This window comes from Catharus ustulatus, chromosome 29 (genome assembly GCF_009819885.2).
Source record: "Catharus ustulatus isolate bCatUst1 chromosome 29, bCatUst1.pri.v2, whole genome shotgun sequence".
In the NCBI taxonomy this organism is placed as follows: domain Eukaryota; kingdom Metazoa; phylum Chordata; class Aves; order Passeriformes; family Turdidae; genus Catharus; species Catharus ustulatus.
In genome coordinates, this window is record NC_046249.1 from 154,569 (window position 1) to 171,719 (window position 17,151).

The following is a 17,151-nucleotide window of genomic DNA, read 5'->3' on the forward strand; positions in this document are numbered from 1 at the left end:
TAATATTCTCTTTAGGTTGAGGCAGATCAACCAAGAAAAATTTCTTTAGCTCTTCTGACAAGATTGTTCTAATGAAAATCCCCAAGGGAGTGCGTGCATGTTCTTTTTCTTGAGGAAGGTATTAATCTCCATGAATTTCCTAATGGACATTAGGTTTCATAGGGCTCCCCTAGGACTTGGCTGGAGTAATTTGGTGTTCACCAGGTGCTACTGGAGAACTTTCAGGATTCTTTGGAGAGGAGTGGGACGTTTTGTAAATTTATTGATGTTATATATTGAATAATGCTCAAAAAGCACTGAAGAAATGGCAGTGTTTTGTGTAACGAGCTGTGATAAACAAAAAGCAAATAATAGTAAAGTATCTCAACATTCTTAAACAAATGTGCCCTGTGTCAAGGATCTACATTCCACTGTACATTATTTTCTCAAACTCCTCTAAAGTATTGCTGAGTTTTGTAGATTTATAAGTACATTTTATCTTCTGGCAAAGTACTGCCTGTGGTGTTCAGCACTACCAAACTTCTACTTGCTTTATACTTCTTATGCAGGTTTTCAGGGTTTATTGAACTTCTGCGCAGTTAAGGATAGAAAAATCTGAAAGAACTGGTAGACTGAAACCTGTCAGTTAAAATGGCTCTTGTAGGTTCTCACAGATTAAAAATTATGTTTTCTGCTGTGAGCTGCAGATTGAAATCAGTCAGAGCTTGCCGCTAACTAGTTTCTAGGTAAAAGTTGTTGATTACAGAACGAGAGAAACAGATTTTTTTTTCTTTTTCTTTTTTTTTAAAGTACAGGAAGTTGCTGTGTGGGTGTCAGTGATTGGGTTATAAGTAAAATGCTCTAGTGCTTTGATCGTGGGACCTAGTGCATATGCCCCACCCTTACCACTTCCTTTCAGTGCAGCCCCATGCATTCCACATTGCGGTTATAGCAGCGCTGTTAACCAGTGAGATTAACCACTACTGACAAGCATCTGACACATTACTCTCTATGCTCTGGACTCCTTGTCAGGCCCTCGAGTCCCTGAAGGAAGCCACTCTATATCCAGGGAGGACAAGAAACATTTGACCCCTCCTATTACAGCAGGTTGTGCCCTGCCTTACTGATGCTGTACTTTTAAGGATGTGAGGATAAAATGCAGGCACTGAAATGTGTGGTGCTGTATCTGCCTTTTGTGCACCCTTTCAGACATGAGGGTTCCTGCCCCATTAAGTTAGCACTGCAACAGGAGTGTATGACCTGGCTTCCAAGGGGACAAGGCACACCAAGTTGTAGGTTACAATCAGCTCCCAATGATGCCTTGCATTGTCTGGGGTTTTACCACTAGTATTCCTGTAGGCCTCCGTAGGGATGGGAGAGGTAACTCACACCCAAGTGTCAGAGAGATAGTTTAGTGCCTTTAAGGCTGCTGGTGCATTCAGTGACCCATGCTCCATATCCACCACTCAGTATTCCTGCATGGTACTAAAATGACAGGATATAGTTGATGTCACAAGGTACTAGTTGGCATCCTCCAAACAAATGTTACTAGCCCTGCTCAACTAATAATGGTCCAGGTGCACGTGGTTGCCAGAGAAGCTGAGAGACAACATTTTTTGCCATCAACAAGTTCTTGGATGAATGCAATTGTGCCTTAATCCTGATTCCACGAGTGATGGATGAAGTACCCAAATTTCAGGATGCCTGGAGAACCGTAGAACTGCAGTAGGTTCAAAATGACTTCTCATGCGAAAGTCACCCTGAAGCCTCCAAACTGACACCCTCAGTGTTTCCATGACTTGCGTTGGTAGCACTCTCACCTTGCTGCAGAAACATGATCAATTATGAGGGATTACAGACAAGGGAAGCCTATCCCTGGTGGAATTCCCAGATTCCAAGAGAGGTATTTAGAAAGAAACTTGAGCTTAATGTGCAGGCAGTGTTTACTGATGAGCAGTGGAGGACACTTGTATCATTCAGAATCACCTGAGACATTGCGGTTGAGACTCTGAGGAAGAAGAGATTTTGCAGTGAGTCCTCAAGCTCAAGGACCAAAATATATCTATCTCTTGGGTGCCCAGCCCAGGGTGAACATGAACCTGTTGGAGCAAGTCCAGACAAAGCACCAAGATGATCAGAGGGATGGAACGGCTCTGCTATGAGGAAGAGCTGAAAGAATTGGGGTTTTTCAACCTGGGAAAGAAAATCTTTGGGGTGACCTAACTGTGGCACTCCAATACCTGAAGGGAGCCCAGGAGAAAGATGGAAATCCTGAGACTATTTACAAGAGCCTGAAGTGACAGGACAATGGGCAATGGCATCACACTGACAGAGAATAGGGCTAGATGGATGTTGGGAAGAAATTCTTCTGTGTGAGGGTGATGAGACACTGACACAGATTGCCCAGAGAAGATGTGGGTGCCCCATTCCTGTGTCAAAGGCCAGGTTGGATGGCTCCTGAAGCACTCTGGGATAGTGGAAGGTGTCCCTGCTCATGGTAGGAGTGGCACTGGATGAACTTTAAGATCCTTCCCACTCAAATCTGGGGTTCTGTGATATTAGTGGAAGAACCTTCACCACAGAGCAGTGTGAAACCTTCAACCTTGTCTAAATTTTATTGCTTGCTTATAGTGGTTTTCACCTTTTTAACTGTGAAAGAAGTCCTAAAAACACAGGAAGAAAATACACTTTTCAATTTCAGTATGCTGCTTTCTTGCAATGCTTATTTAATAAACGCAATTATTTTAATATTGTACTTTTTTTTAGCTTGTGTAAATGTTATAATTTATATTATGTTATTGTGAATTAGTAGTTAAGAGAGGTAGTGAGTATTATATTACTAGTGAACTCCTTAAATGCTAATGCACTGAAAAAATTCAATTTTCCTTTGGGGTGCCAATATGTAAATAGCAGAAAAATACAGTTTAACTTGGAATGTGTAGAATCATAGAATCTCAGACTGATACATGTAGGAAGGGACATTAAAGATCATCCAGTTCTAAGCATCCTGCCTTGGGCAGGAACATCTTCCAGTAAATAGGTTGTTTCAAGCCCTGTCCAAACAGGCCTTGAAGAGTTCCAGGGATGAGGAGTCCACAACCACTCTGAGTAAATTTAAAGGAATAACGTACTGAATTAATCCTGTATAAGAAATAAATTAGTGGAGTTACTTAGCTACTATTTGAAATACAGGTATTAAAATAAATTCCATAGGTGAATTGCTATTAGAGACTGCACATGGGGAATTTGTCAAAAACCTTCAACTTTGTTTTGTGATCTATTTATTTGTTGTAACTCTGATCTATGATGGCAACTGCATATTGTAATTTCAGAGGTTAGTGGTTAACACCTCCATGTTAACCTTTTGGGTTAAGGGCTTCAGTTTTGTTCTCTCAGTGTTTTTATTACTTGCTATGGTTTTGAAATGTTAAAATACTGGAAAAATATGGGGGACAGTAGCCTGCCTTGGGTTAGGAAACATGACCCTGATCCCTCAGAGAGGCCTGGTTCTGTGAAGCTCCAGACCTCAGTGCAAACACAAAGGTTTGCACAGTGTTTGAGTGACTAGAAGTTATTACAAAATAATAGTAATGATGTTGCTGATAATAAATTTAACCAATCAAGGTGTTAGGGTTCAGTATTTCACAAAATCACTGCTAGATGTATTTTGCTGTCCTACCAAAAAAGACAGAAAAGGCTGATTCAAGCAAAATCTGACTGTTCAACTCCTGTTTTTTCATCTTGCCAGTTGGCTGATAAAGGATATCTGAATCTGTTGGTAGCTTAAAAAAAATGAAAAGGGGTCAGGGGTCTAAGATCTTAACAGGTCTTCAGAATCTTAATATTGTGTTTCTTGAACCAATCTGAAAACTTACATCTGCGCTGGATGTTGTAATCCATCATCTACAGAAACACTAATTCCCTAATTTGGGGTGGCCATCCTTTGCCTATCCTTAGCAGTGTGGCTGCAGAAAGTTGTCGTCAGCACCAGAGAAGCTAGAAGTGCAAGAAAAATTACCAGCAGAGCATCTCTTTTTTCTGTTCCTGTGATGCAGGGAGCTTGCAAGGAAAATTGCAGAAAGATTTGCCCACTCAAGTGCTCACAGTTATGGAGGGATCCTGAAAGAGCATGTTCTGATGGCACTTTGACCTCAAAGCTTTAGTGAGTAGATACCCAGATAATCACACATATGCAGACGCATTCCAGTTTTCCCTGCACCAGGATTGTCCAACTGAAAGTTTTAGATTCACTCTTTGGGGGTGTCTTTTGTACCTCTGGGACCATTTCAGAAGCCTCTTGCTCCTTCTGTGTGTAACCAACTGCTGGCCCAGATCAGGGCAGTGCAGGCAATGTTTGTGCAGTTTCTGCTGCTCCCTTCCTTTGTGTTTGATGCTTCCTCCTCCTTCATGTCAATGATATATATAGTTCTTTTTTGTATGTGTCACTTCTCTAAATTTAAGGCATTTTATGGTTTGACTGTTTTTGCAGTTTTAGACTTATTTTTCATCTTTAAGGCAGCCCAAAAGCACTGGCAGTGCACATTGACCTCATGTTGACACTGTCCAGTGAGGTAAAGAGAGCTTAGATCTTTGCTGCTTTTTGAGTTGGATATATAAGTGGGGTTTAGTAGTTTGTTTGCCTGAGATGTGTCTTCAGTGTCTCAACTAGATCAAAATTAAGACTTTACAATTTGTTCAATGTCTTCCATATAAATGCAGGCCAAAATCTGAATGCTTTGTCTTGTGCATTTACTGATTTCAGTTCTTGAAAGAAAATCATGTCTTGTGAATACTTACTGTGTAAACACATCACGTTTTTGTGGATTTTTTTTTTTCATTTGCACCATGTAGAGTGTCCCCATGTAGAAATTTCCTCTATGTATTTAGTCAGATAAATTTTTAAATAAAGAACCCATGTTAGGTATAATGGATGTAATCAGGAGTTAGGAACAAAATAAAGGATTGTGTTAATCGGGGGGGGGGGGGAAGTAATATAATTCCCTTAATTTAATTTAGATTTAACTCTGAATTGTGTAGATTTATTGAAGCTGTGGGGATCAATCATTTGGTCTAGAGCAGGGTGCATAGAGTTCTGTTCGTTACTCATCGTGAGATCACAGGAGTGTTGGGATGTTTATTTCTGCGTGATACTACACACCTGTTTCCTTAAAACTTTTTCAGCACCCAGGGTTATTCACAAGTACCATTCTGCCTGTTTACCTTTATTTGTTCCCCTCATCTGCAGCCAAGAGTGAGAAAATCAGCCTCAAAGTTGTGACTGACAGGAAAAGGTTTTTATTTTTCATGCCTTCTAGAAGACCTGACAGTTGCATTGTTGTGTAGGATAAATGACTCATGGGTGGAGCACCTGCCTGGCCACAAGCTAAAAATTCCATTCACGCTTTGATTCTCTTGTTTATGCTGGCCTTTCAGAGTAAAGATATTTCAGTACTGATGGTTGAAAGAGGTTGTCCAGAAGCTGTTTCAGAGCAGATTGTCAGGCTGAACGTGTAACGATTTCTCACCTTTCAAGAAGTTTGTAGATTGTCAGAATAATTCTCTTAAGCAAAAGTTTTCAGTGAACGCAAGGTGCAAACTTTGCAAGGCACTTTTGAGTGGATTTTGCATGGGAAAACTTCCCCCTTCTCTTATGAAAAACATGTTGTGATTTTTTGCAAAGAACGTTATCATCAAATATTTGAGTTTGAAATACAGGGCAGAAATAGCCCCTGTTGAAGACAAAGACCTCCAAGTATTCTGTAGAAAATTTAGTTCAATGTAATTAACCTTCAGGCAAAATTTGAAACTAGTAATCATTTTTCTGTGAGTTTCTTCAGTTTATGAAGGTTATGAAGCACTGAGGAAGCTGGATAATCTTAACAGGATGGTGGAAAACATGCCAAGTAAGTTGGGAATGAAATGTAAATTTGGTAAGCTGCCAAGAGAAAGATGTGCTGGGAGGCACCTGAGGCTTCTTCTGCCATGTGAAAAACCAGAGAGGTGGAAATCCTGGGATTATATGCTCAGGTATAATCACAGGTATGGACTTAACTCACTCCTTATCCTCTGCAGCACAACTCTGACTTCTTAAAGGATGTTTTTCAGTTTAGAAAGTTTCCTGGAAAGGAGCCCTTGTTTGGTAAAAGTTTAAAGTTGTGTCATTTCCACTCTGTCCCATTTGCCCATGAGCATGATCCAGGCTTCTAAGGCAGGAAAAATGCTGCTTCTCATCATTTAGCAAGAGCCTCTTCTAAGCAGAAAGTAGGCCCAGCATTCAAACAGAATATTGAGACAGCTCTAAATACTTCACTTTGTTGTCAATATCTTGTAATTCGGTAAGACAAATTTTGTGTTTGCATCCTACCAGTGAGGTTATATTTGCTTTGAAATATAGATCTCAGCCCTCCAAACTCAAGTTTGCTGTGGGGTGTGAAATTAGATAAACCCTTTGTATGGGTGGAGTTCACTCCAAGTAACAGCACTTGCTGTGGTAAACCATTTTGTTCATCATCTCTTTTTGCTGAAGTGAGTCCTCGGTGTGGTTTGGGTGCACCACTTGGGTAACTGCTGAAACTGCTGTGGTTTCAGAATAGAACCTGTTTTGCTTTTTTCTGAACTTTTTTTCCCTGAAACTATTAGCAGAAAAATCAAGTAAGGGTTACAACTGTTTGCCTGCCATACCTCAGAATGATGAGCAGAGTCATGTAAAAATGCAACATTTTCCAGCAAATGGGAGATTAATGCAATCTCAGTTACAAGTATATTTTGCAGTATTGCAATTTTACCAATGTCCATCAGTACAGCTGGTAACCTTTTACTGTGGTTTGGGTACTTTTGCTTTACATTGTAGAAATTCCATACCCACATTCTTGACACACAAAACATGGGACTACAAAAATCTTTGTGTAGTCAAGTCACTACAATGGGAGACTTACACTTGCTGTAAGTCAGCAAAGACATCAGAAAGATAATGCTGGTGGTGTTATTAGTCATTTGTGGCTAATAAATGAGTAAATTTGAACTGAACCAAACAAACTTCTACCAGAGTGTGGCAGGATAAAGTGAACTGTAAGCTACGTACAAAGGGCACTGAAAGAGAGATTTGGACTTGGAGTTGGGCTTGATGGTCCTCGTGGATGTCTTCCAGCTTGGGAGGTTCTGTGATTGGAGGGCTCACGGGGGATTCTTCTGCATGCTGGCATTGATATATTCAGAGTAGGTTCTGTCCTTAAAATTGCTCTGCAAAAGATAAACCTGATTGCATAAGAGTTTCCCTCTCACTTTATTTTTTTTTCAAAATAGTAAAATTGTCGCCTTATTTTATTCTTTAACATCTAAAAATCTGAAGAAAATGGCACTAATTTATGTAAAATGAAAGCTTTCAATATCATTAGCAGTAACTCTCATTACATGGTGGCATTTCCTCTACAACAAAGTGATTCTTTGTGATCTTTTGTGAAGATGAGGCAAGAGAAACCCTGATGCTCTATGCAGGTTCAAAACCACCCAGGGCTTTGTGCAAAAACCTTAAACAGGCCACCCAGAAAAACCAGGCTTGCTGAACAAATACGTTGCAAACTCGGCATTTTGTGTTAGCAGTCACCAATTCCACAAAGTGGTTTTGCTAGCAGAGGATTTAACCTAAGAAAAAGGCAACTTGAAATGGGTTGGTTTTGCCTCCATTAATCCAAATTGATTTTGGGCAATACAGGGTATAAAGTATGAGGGGAATTCCCTTGATGGTAACTGGTAATAGAGGAAGGGAAAATAATGTAGAGGGCTCTTGTTTTGACTTGACCAGAAGTTGGAAATGCAGGTACTTTAATTCTCTTCGTAATTCTCCAAGGTCAGTTTGGATGGAGCTTGGAGCAACTGTCTTGTGGAAGGTGTCCCTGCCCATTGCAGGGGGTTAGAACTGGATGAGCTTTAAGGTATACCTTCCAACCCGAACCCGTTCTGGAATTCTATGACTCTAATTTAAAACAAGTTAAAATAAGTTACTCTTTTATGTGGAACATTACGTACAAAATGCTGAATTGCTCATTCCTTGCCAGGTTTGTATGTCCCCTGGCATGGGATGGTTGTGGCAATGGTGAGATCTGGAGACCACGGGGATAGGCAGGATGGAAGTGCAACCCTCCATTACCAGAGAGAAGAATGTGGCCTGTGGAAAGGCAGGTTGGGGTGAGGGAGGGTCCGTGCTTGTGAGGAGAGCAATTTCCTGTATATTGTGTCACTTCCTTCCATGAAGGACAAAGCATTGGCCTGATCTGCCTCTCTTCGGGAGTTACACAGGTAGTTGCTGCCATGGGGATCTGTATGTCACATATGTTATCCAGGATGGAGCACGTGCTGAACCGTGGAAGGTAGTGCTGGGGTGACCTTTTTAAGAGATCTCCTTTATCGTCTAGTTTCAAGGCAGCAGAACCAGTGTTGTCTCCAGAAACTCTCAAACCTAGATGTGTTGGACAGCATGGCTCCCCAGAGCAATGGTCATGGCCCCAGGCTGCCAGAGCTCAAGGAGCATTTGGACAACACTCTCCGGCACTCTAGAGTGGGATTGTTGTGGTGGCTGCGCAGGGCCAGGGATTGGAATGGATGATCCCACTGGATCCCTTCCAACTCAGGATGTTCTCTGATTCTACGAATGTGATAAGTTTCCTGGGCACTCTGGAGTATCCTTAAGTTTTAAAAATGTTGTGGATTGTCTGATGTGAATCTCTTTTGGTCCAGTCTAAATCTGTTCACGTTTTTACAGATGCAGGACTTTGATCAGGTTCCCCTCGAACACTCAGGACTAAACAAATCCATTTCTATCTCCTGCTGCACATGCCTTGTTTTCCTTGTCTCTCTGTCTGCTTGCTCGACTGGGAACTTCCTTGCTTCCCACTTTCTATGCAGCTCGATGCCTGCCTGTGGTGCCTGTATTGCATCCAAGTCTGATGTTGACACTGTACTAATGAGAGTCTGTGTGATTTCCTTAGCTCCATGTAAACCTGATTTCCTCACTTCCCTGTATACCCAATTCCTTCAGGTTCCTGTCCACATGTGCCTCTGACTTTGGGGAGTAGAGACCAGCTGAGTATAAGGGAGGATGGCCTTTTGGCTGACCCTGGGGTAGGAGAGGCTGGGCTGGGATTTACTGGAAGTTACTGGATAGGTAATTTATTTAGTGCAAGTTTGCTGATCTTTATTTCCCCGAGTGTATATTATGAAGTTCATGAGCATGTACCAAAATAATTTCTGAAAAACTCCCATGTGCTAAGTGCACTCTAAAATTTGGAGATTGATTCCATTTCTCTGTGCATTCCTAGTATGTATACCATCGTGGGAATAAATGATAAGATTATTTTTAAATTATAGTTCAAAGAATTGAACATTTCAAAACAGCTCTATTATTACAAATAATGTATGGAATTCAGGTTATTATGCAGGAAGTTGTAAGTATTTGTTAATTTCAAGAATGTTTCTAGATTCTTCTTTATCAAGTACACATCACAATCAAGAATGTTCACCCAAGGAATATTTTGCGTGTAAGCTGGACAAATACTTGTCAGGAGAAATCTTTTTTTTTTTTTTTTTTAAGGTGGGGTGGAAGAGGGAGAAGAGTATTTATCTGTTTAGTTATTTGACCTCACAAAATAGTCTTTTGGCAAGGGGAATTAAAAATCGACCATTGGGGCTTTAATTGCAACAAATGAAATAGACACATATTATTTATGAGCATGCACAATAATTTCTGTGGTTTCATTTGTTATTGGGGTAGAATATAAGAACGAACAGTCACCTACAAAAACATGGGTTGTGGAGCAAACATCCCAGAGAGAGGTGGTTTCTTAATCAGCCTCCTTTTCTTTGTGTATGTGGTGGTTGAAGGGTAAACCAGTTCCAGGGAAAAATCAGTAGAATCCTGACATTCTATAAAGTGACAGCTAAGTTACTCTTTAATCCTATTTAACGTGACTTATCTTTAGGGATACATGGGGTTTTATTTTGTTTTCTATATAATAGCAAACTTAAACTTGAAATATCTCTAATCCTGGAAAATCAAAGTCACACTTGTCAATTTTTTCTGACCAAATGTCTTTATAATAGGTTTCATAACTTTAAATCTTGATGGTATTAATATTTAGATATGCATATGTATAAGATGATAAATTAATTTAAATAAAATAACTGTTTTAGATAAGTTGCATTGAGAAATGAATACCATTATATTTGGTTAAATTTTCACCCACCCCGAGAAGGATGGATGATGCTAAAGTGTATCAGTACAGTTTCCTATTTCAGGGCTTTGCATTGTCCATGGTAAGTAACTTCTCTTTTTTTCCTTTTTTTTTTTTTTTTTTCCTAAACTTTCCAGGTAAAAGTACTCCTGTAAGCCACCTTGGGTCTGCAGATTTACCCAAGCCCCATGATCCATTCCAGCCATTTGGGGCTGACAGCAGTGACGTGTTTCAGAGTAAAAAGGGGTTTGGGGACCCATTTAGTGGAAAAGATCCATTTGCTCCCTCCTCTTCAAGTAAAACTTCTAAAGACTCTTCCTTGGGGTTTGCAGACTTCAGCTCTGTAAGTTAAGTTCCTTGTCTCTGAGCAAACCACTTTCTGCTCTGCTTGCAGCAATCTGTTGGGTTTTTGTCTTACCTGCAGACCTACTGTTCCCTGGCTTCTGTCTCTCAGTACCTTCATGCTGTCCTCATTGTTTTTGTATTAATATTTCTGTAATAAAAAGGCATTATTTCAATAAAAAAGAAGTTTCATACTAAATTTTCAAGGGTTTACGTGCATTTAAATTATTTTAGTACAGTGTGCCTTTACTCTCAAATTCTTTGTAGCAGAATCTGTGTATTGTTTTTGTTACATGGAGGCTATTTTGTAAACAGATTTTTGGGAGCCAGTGATGTAAAGACTCAAAAATAATTGATGAAAACATTTCTATAGCAATTTCACCATATCCTGAGAAGCAAATCCTTAAAGGGAAAGTTTCTAATAAGTACTTGTAACTGTTTGTGGAGAAAGTCCTGACAATCCTGTTGCAACGTTTGCTGTATTATGATGGAATGTGGTCATAGATAAACACAAATGAGACAGAGATTGAAGATTTAGCTGTTGAATTTTGTTCCTGTTACTGATATTGTAGAAAAGACAGAGAAAACAAGATGGTTTTGTAGAACTAAGATAGAAAGGTCCACACTGAACTCCAAAAGACAGTTCCAGAGGTCTGAAAAGCCAGGTCCCCATTCAATTAAAAATATCAGGGTTTTAAAAACCTGGCTTTGGTTTTAGTGCTGGAATTGGGAACCATTGTAAATGCAATGGTGGTGTGGTTCTTATTGCTTCCATAAGTGGATAGAATCTGTTCCATCCACAGCCTCAGGCCTTTTCTTTTTTTTACATGTTTTTGTTCTCTCACGTGGCCACACAGTAAAATTGCGAACTTACTCCATTCCTTAACTCTGCTGGACACAGGTCAGTGTTCAACAAGGGGAGACATTTAAGCTGAATCTTTCAGGTTGTTTCTTTTTAATGTTTTGGGGTTTTTTTTCCTAGTTATTATTTAATATTAAATGTGTATCACTTTCCTATTTGATATTATTAGCTGGGGTCATCTTTGCAGACTTTAGTTGGCCTCAGGGCTTTAATTTATCACTTTTGAAATGTCCAGGTTCAAGACTCGTTGTATGTTTGACCACAGCTAGTTGGATTTGCACAGTTAAATTCTGATTGTGTACAAACTGGTGATGTTCTTAATAAAAATAAGACACAAAACCTGCTTTATCTGAAGTTTCTTCAACATCTAATTTCTTCCTGCAATGAGAGACAAATGATGGAATGGAATGACTGTTACCCAGTTACTGTCATCTTACTTTCCAGACTGTATTTCTTCAGTTAAAACATGATTTATTCTTAGTGATTGTATCAAATGATTAACCGAAATCTCTGATCCCAATCCTAGTGGGTGCTCCAGGGTCAAATTTGCTGTGCCATCGGGTTCTCAGCTCAGATTAACTTTGGAAGATAAGGAACAAGTAGGAAAAATGAGAAAATGAGCAGTAGCCACTTAACAATTCCTATTAAATGGCATTTTATCAAATGAAATAATTTTTTAAATCAGTTTTCTGAATTAATTTCTCCTCCAATAGAAAAAAAAAGAAGTGTTGACTGAATTTGACTGAAAATGCAGATTTGATCCTTTTTCTCCTCAGTTCATGGTTTTTTTTTCCTTTTCTGTAACACAATTATGCTGCTACACTTGACAATTCCTAATCCTTCTGTATGTTTTAAATGTACCAGTTACCTTGAAATAATTGAGAATGTTGTGCTTCTCTTTGCCTCATGGTTGGGAAACTTTGTTCGTAGTGGAAATGAAAATCGGTTGTACTTACAGAAGGTTTTTGACATGTACTTTGAATCCATGGAGTCTGAGAACAGAATCGTGTAGAACTGAATAATCAAGCAACCTGATTTTTAATCTAAATCCTTGACTGTTGCAAGAAAGAACATGAGAACCTTCATTATATTTTAGTAGGAAAATCTGGTGCTTTTTTGACACACTGGCGAATTCATGCACCCAGAGTTTATGCATATTTTCATTGCATTCTTAACTTTGCTGTCATTAAATATGATTCATTGGAACAAAACAGTCTTTTGGTAGCTCAGATTTCAGTTATTTCTGGGTTCCAGCTGCAGTTTACAGAACAACAAGAAAAACCACTTTTTTGACAGCAGAAAATGTTTAAATTTCCAAGAAACAGAATACTTAGGACTAAACTTTTTGTCTCAGTACCAGCTGGTAATTCAGTACACAGAAGTTAGTGGAGCTTTTTGTGATTTGATTAGTCTTGTTGCAGTCTGCTGGTTTCCTCATCTATGCCTTGGGTCTGTACTTTCTATACTTCTGAAAAAGAAAAGTAAAGGAAGAGTTTAATGCTATTATATGTGTGACACTTATTTATAGACTTGTTGAAACCTGGACATATGCAAAAAATTGTTATTGTATTAAATTACCTGCAAATTACCTTTTTATGATAATCTGTGCAAAAATCTGTGGCATTAATGAACTGTTCTGTATTTATTTCACTATTTAATGGTGAGAGTTATCTCCTGAAAATTGTACTTTGTGCCAACCACTTGTAATAAGGCACAATCAGATTTGTTTCAAATGAATCACTTGCCTATTTTTCCTTTTTTTTTTCCAACTCAGCACATTTAACCACAAAAATATAACTTGTGTCCCATAAGCAAGTTATAATTGGGACTCCCATAAACTTTGAAAGCTTTATCCTAGAAGCTATAGAAGTAAAACTGGTTTCTCAACATCAAAAAAAAAAATCCCAGATAGTTTGACCAAAGCATCCTGAATTTCTGAAAATAGTAGCCATTCATTCTTCATCCCAGCTGTTGGATCTATCTAAATTCTGGGACTAAGCAGAGAATTCCTGCTTCCATTTGTATCTGTCTTTACCTTGAAAAAAAAATAGTCTCTTTAAAATCTTAGTGAACTTTTCAATCTTACTTATTAACTGACATTATTTAAATGAGGAACTGTAGCAGGGTCTCTCAATTTTAAAAGTAAAATGCCAAAAGGTGTGACTCTTTTATTGTATTCCAGTAACATCAAATGCTCGAAGATTCTTATCTAAATTTTTATGGTGATGAAAACAGAGATATTGCATGAAGAAAAGTTTGGGCTTTTTTGCACCAAAACATCTCAGAAGTCATACTGGGAGAAATAAAATGAGGAACGATGGGCATCCAGAGGCATGATTAAATTATGAGTACATGAGAATTTGGTTTGGGCTGAAAGAAATTCAAACAGGCGAATTTATTTCAAAACACATAAAAAATAAAAATTACAGGAACACTCTAGAGTGGAGGAAGAGGCTGGAGTGGGGCCATCACGTAGTGTTCATGCAGCTAGGCAGGATTGAACACTGAAGCTTACTTTTTAACACTCAGTTCAATATTTCAGGTTGGTCTGGGCAGGTATAGCTGCATCAGTTTGTGCCATGGCACAGCAGGCTGTGCTCAGAGTCACCGTGTCCGGGGCCACAAGGAATTTTTGTAGTATACGTCTAGCTGAAATTTTTCTCCACGAAAAAATCCCTGAAATAGTTCTCTTGCACACACACACACACAAAAAAAACCCCAAAACAAAACAAAAAATTTAAAAAAAGACAGCAGAACGCAGATTTTAGAAATGGCTTTAATGCAAACATTTGCATGCAGCTGTTCCCGTCCTCCTCCTCAGCAAATGCTAAAATTAACTGGGAACAGATTATATTTGAGTTTGAAATTGCTGTGATTTCAATAAAATAGTTTCAGATATTGTTCAAGAAGTTCAAACAAGCAAACTTTTGCATCCTTCAATGGTAAATACTGGAATGAAATAATTGGAATATGATACTTGTGTTTTCGGAAACCCCAAACAGGTTTAGGAATGTTGTGTGATATTTTCCTAGTGTTCTCTGCTGAAGTAAATTGGATTCTCTCATATTATTTCTTACTGGTGAAACTCTGTGTGTATTTTATGAACAGCAACAGAAGCACTTAGATAACTTTTGATTTGGTGATGACAATTCCCACATGTCAGCAGTGTCCAAAGTCACTTATCAAACACTTCACCCTTAGCAGGATAATAAAACTCTCTGTTGTGCAGTTGCATAAGAGTAAATAACTATTAGCTTTACCAGCTATTTACCAGATTTTGCCAGCTATTTATTCTTAAAAATGGTTGTAGTTGCTGTGCTTTCAAACCATTCCCTTCTTTTTTTTTGTGCTTGCGAAGGGTTTCTTTGGCCATTTTCATACCGAACTGAGCTACAGATGCAGGGACTTGCATCCCTTGTGAGTTAATTTCCAGGTGGGAGGAGGAAGAAACTAAGGAAATAAACTAAGTAAGAAAGTAAAGGAAATAAATCAAGTGAGGAAGTGAAGGAGGAAGAAATTAAGGAAATAAAGGATGAAATGAGGAAACCAGTGAGTGAATTTCTATGTCAACCTAGAACTGCCCTAACACAGCCTGGTGTACTTGAGCTGTATATTTGATGTCTGATTCTTTGTATTTTTTGCATAAATTCTTCGAGGGGGTTGGTAACTTTATTAATTCATCTTCCATTTTCATTTTTTAGTTTGGAAATGAGGAACAGCAGCTGGCCTGGGCAAAGCGAGAGAGTGAAAAAGCAGAGCAGGAAAGACTGGCTCGGTTGCGGAGACAAGAACAAGAAGACCTTGAGTTGGCCATTGCGCTCAGTAAGGCTGATATGCCAAACTCTTAAAGAGGATCTTGGGCTCCACCCTGTTTAAGAGAAACCTTGGAACAAGGCTTTTATAAAAATACTAAATCCTTGGTTTATATTGTGAAAATAATTTTAGTCACCTTCAGATCTAAACAGGACTGGCTGTTTGTGTCCAGCCAGGCTGTGTGGCTTCTCAAGTGCATAATCTGCAGGAAACACTGTATAAGCTGTATTATATGTTCTAGATAAAATTTATTGCTTGTAAGAAATTTAACGTATAATCCTAAGGTATTGACAGTTTCTTTATCTGAAACACAAATGTTGCATAGAGTAAACTGCAGCTTGTGAATCTGTTTTTTTATAACCTCAATTCCACTGAGTCTTTGAGGCTGCAATATGGATTTCGAAGAAAATGTCATAAAAAGAGAATATTTGTAGAATTAGCTTTCATTTGTTACATTTATTTAATTATTCATGGTAGGCTAATCAGTGCTTCTTCTGCATCATCTATGTCAAAACATAAATTTATTATTAGATGGTCCCTTTTTATCCAGAAGTTGTGGCTTTTACAAAGGAATCTTACAATTTATATGTGATGGATACAAATAGTGAACTCTGTACAAATTTGAAGACTCTAGAAATTAGTAGTTCTTCTAATTTAAGCATTCTTTTTGCATTGAGTTTTAATAATTGTATGTGACTAAAAGAGGGAGTTAATTAATTTGTAGTAAGTGGGATAAATAATTTAGCAGTTAAATTATGAAGTAAAAATTTGCTTTATTGCAAGCTAACAGGATTGCAAGATGTTGATACACATTTGAGTGCTGCTTTAATGTGGCGTCAGGAAATCAGGTGGTGGAAAAGTTTCCATGTTTGAGGAGCGCTCATCCCTACAACTCATTGTATCCTCATTTACTCCAACTCCCAGGGCACAGACTAGGTTGTGTTACCCAAGTGACTCTCTGGGACAGTCTCTACCTCTGCTTCTTCAATTCCACCTCTTTGGAGTTACAGATTAGCTGAAATGAAGCCAAGTTGAATCAGATTTTAGTTGCCAAATATACACACATCAGTTCTGGCAGTACTGTCTGGGTTGGCTCTAAAATACAGTTTGCAGTACTCAGACCAGGTAGGAACAGGTTTTATATGCACTGAATGCTTCTACCTGGAAAAGACAACACAGAATGTGTTTGATATGTCATATAAAAAATAAGTCTGTGAATTTAATTTGCTTACTAGAAATGCCTTTTCTGATTACAGGAATTCTAAAACTTCAGTTGTGTTTGCCTTGGCATTTTCTGTCTCATGGAGTAGAGATCTAGCATTTTTAAATGTCCCCAGTCTTCTTCCCTGCCCTTTGTTCTCTGGGAATACAAAAGCTTTACAGTCTGTGTTTTTACTGATGTAGCCCTTATCTTACAACATTTTCTCTCTTTCTTTAATGTGAGATTCCTTCATCATATTTAATGCATTTCTATTTTTTATGTCCTTGATTCCTTACGTTTATTTTCATACTACAATGATAGTGCCTGCTCAGTGAATGAAAACAATCTTTCCCTGTTCTGTTGGGATTGCCTTATCCTGGGTGCTTTCCTTGCACAGAGGAGTCAGATTGCATCATTTTAAGCATCTTGATAGTTTTGAACTCTGAAATGCAGCCAAGATGCGGCATTTGTAGTCTCAGGCTTTTGTGGGGAGGTAAGTGGGTGGGTGGGTGGGTGTGCAGACACACACATCTATTCATGTTTAGGATGTTATTTTTAGGAGTCACAGCTCCCCTTTTGCTGTGTGTCTCCTGTGCTAATGGTACTACAAATAATGTGAACCTTTTGTTCTCCTCAGAAGGAGATTTCTTTCTAATACCAAAACCAACCATATAATGATATTTAATACTGCCCCTTAAATGAGCCGTTTGGGATGCAATAGAACCTAT

The 17,151-nt window shown here is 38.6% G+C and overlaps 1 protein-coding gene across 5 annotated transcripts in view; it reads left to right on the forward strand.

Moving 5' to 3' along the window:
- Positions 1-16,912, forward strand: part of EPS15L1 (epidermal growth factor receptor pathway substrate 15 like 1) — a 42,420-nt gene extending 25,508 nt beyond the window's left edge. For 3 of the 5 annotated variants that reach the window (XM_033082212.1, XM_033082213.1, XM_033082214.1), the window contains 2 exons: positions 10,343-10,548; positions 15,111-16,912. In XM_033082212.1, the coding sequence (XP_032938103.1) occupies positions 10,343-10,548; positions 15,111-15,257 (353 nt within the window). In that variant the 3' untranslated portion in view covers positions 15,258-16,912. Of the gene's footprint in view, positions 1-10,342; positions 11,764-15,110 lie in introns of those variants that run through there. The other 2 variants (XM_033082217.1, XM_033082215.1) reach the window with 2 other exon arrangements.
- The last annotated feature ends 239 nt before the right edge of the window (positions 16,913-17,151 follow it).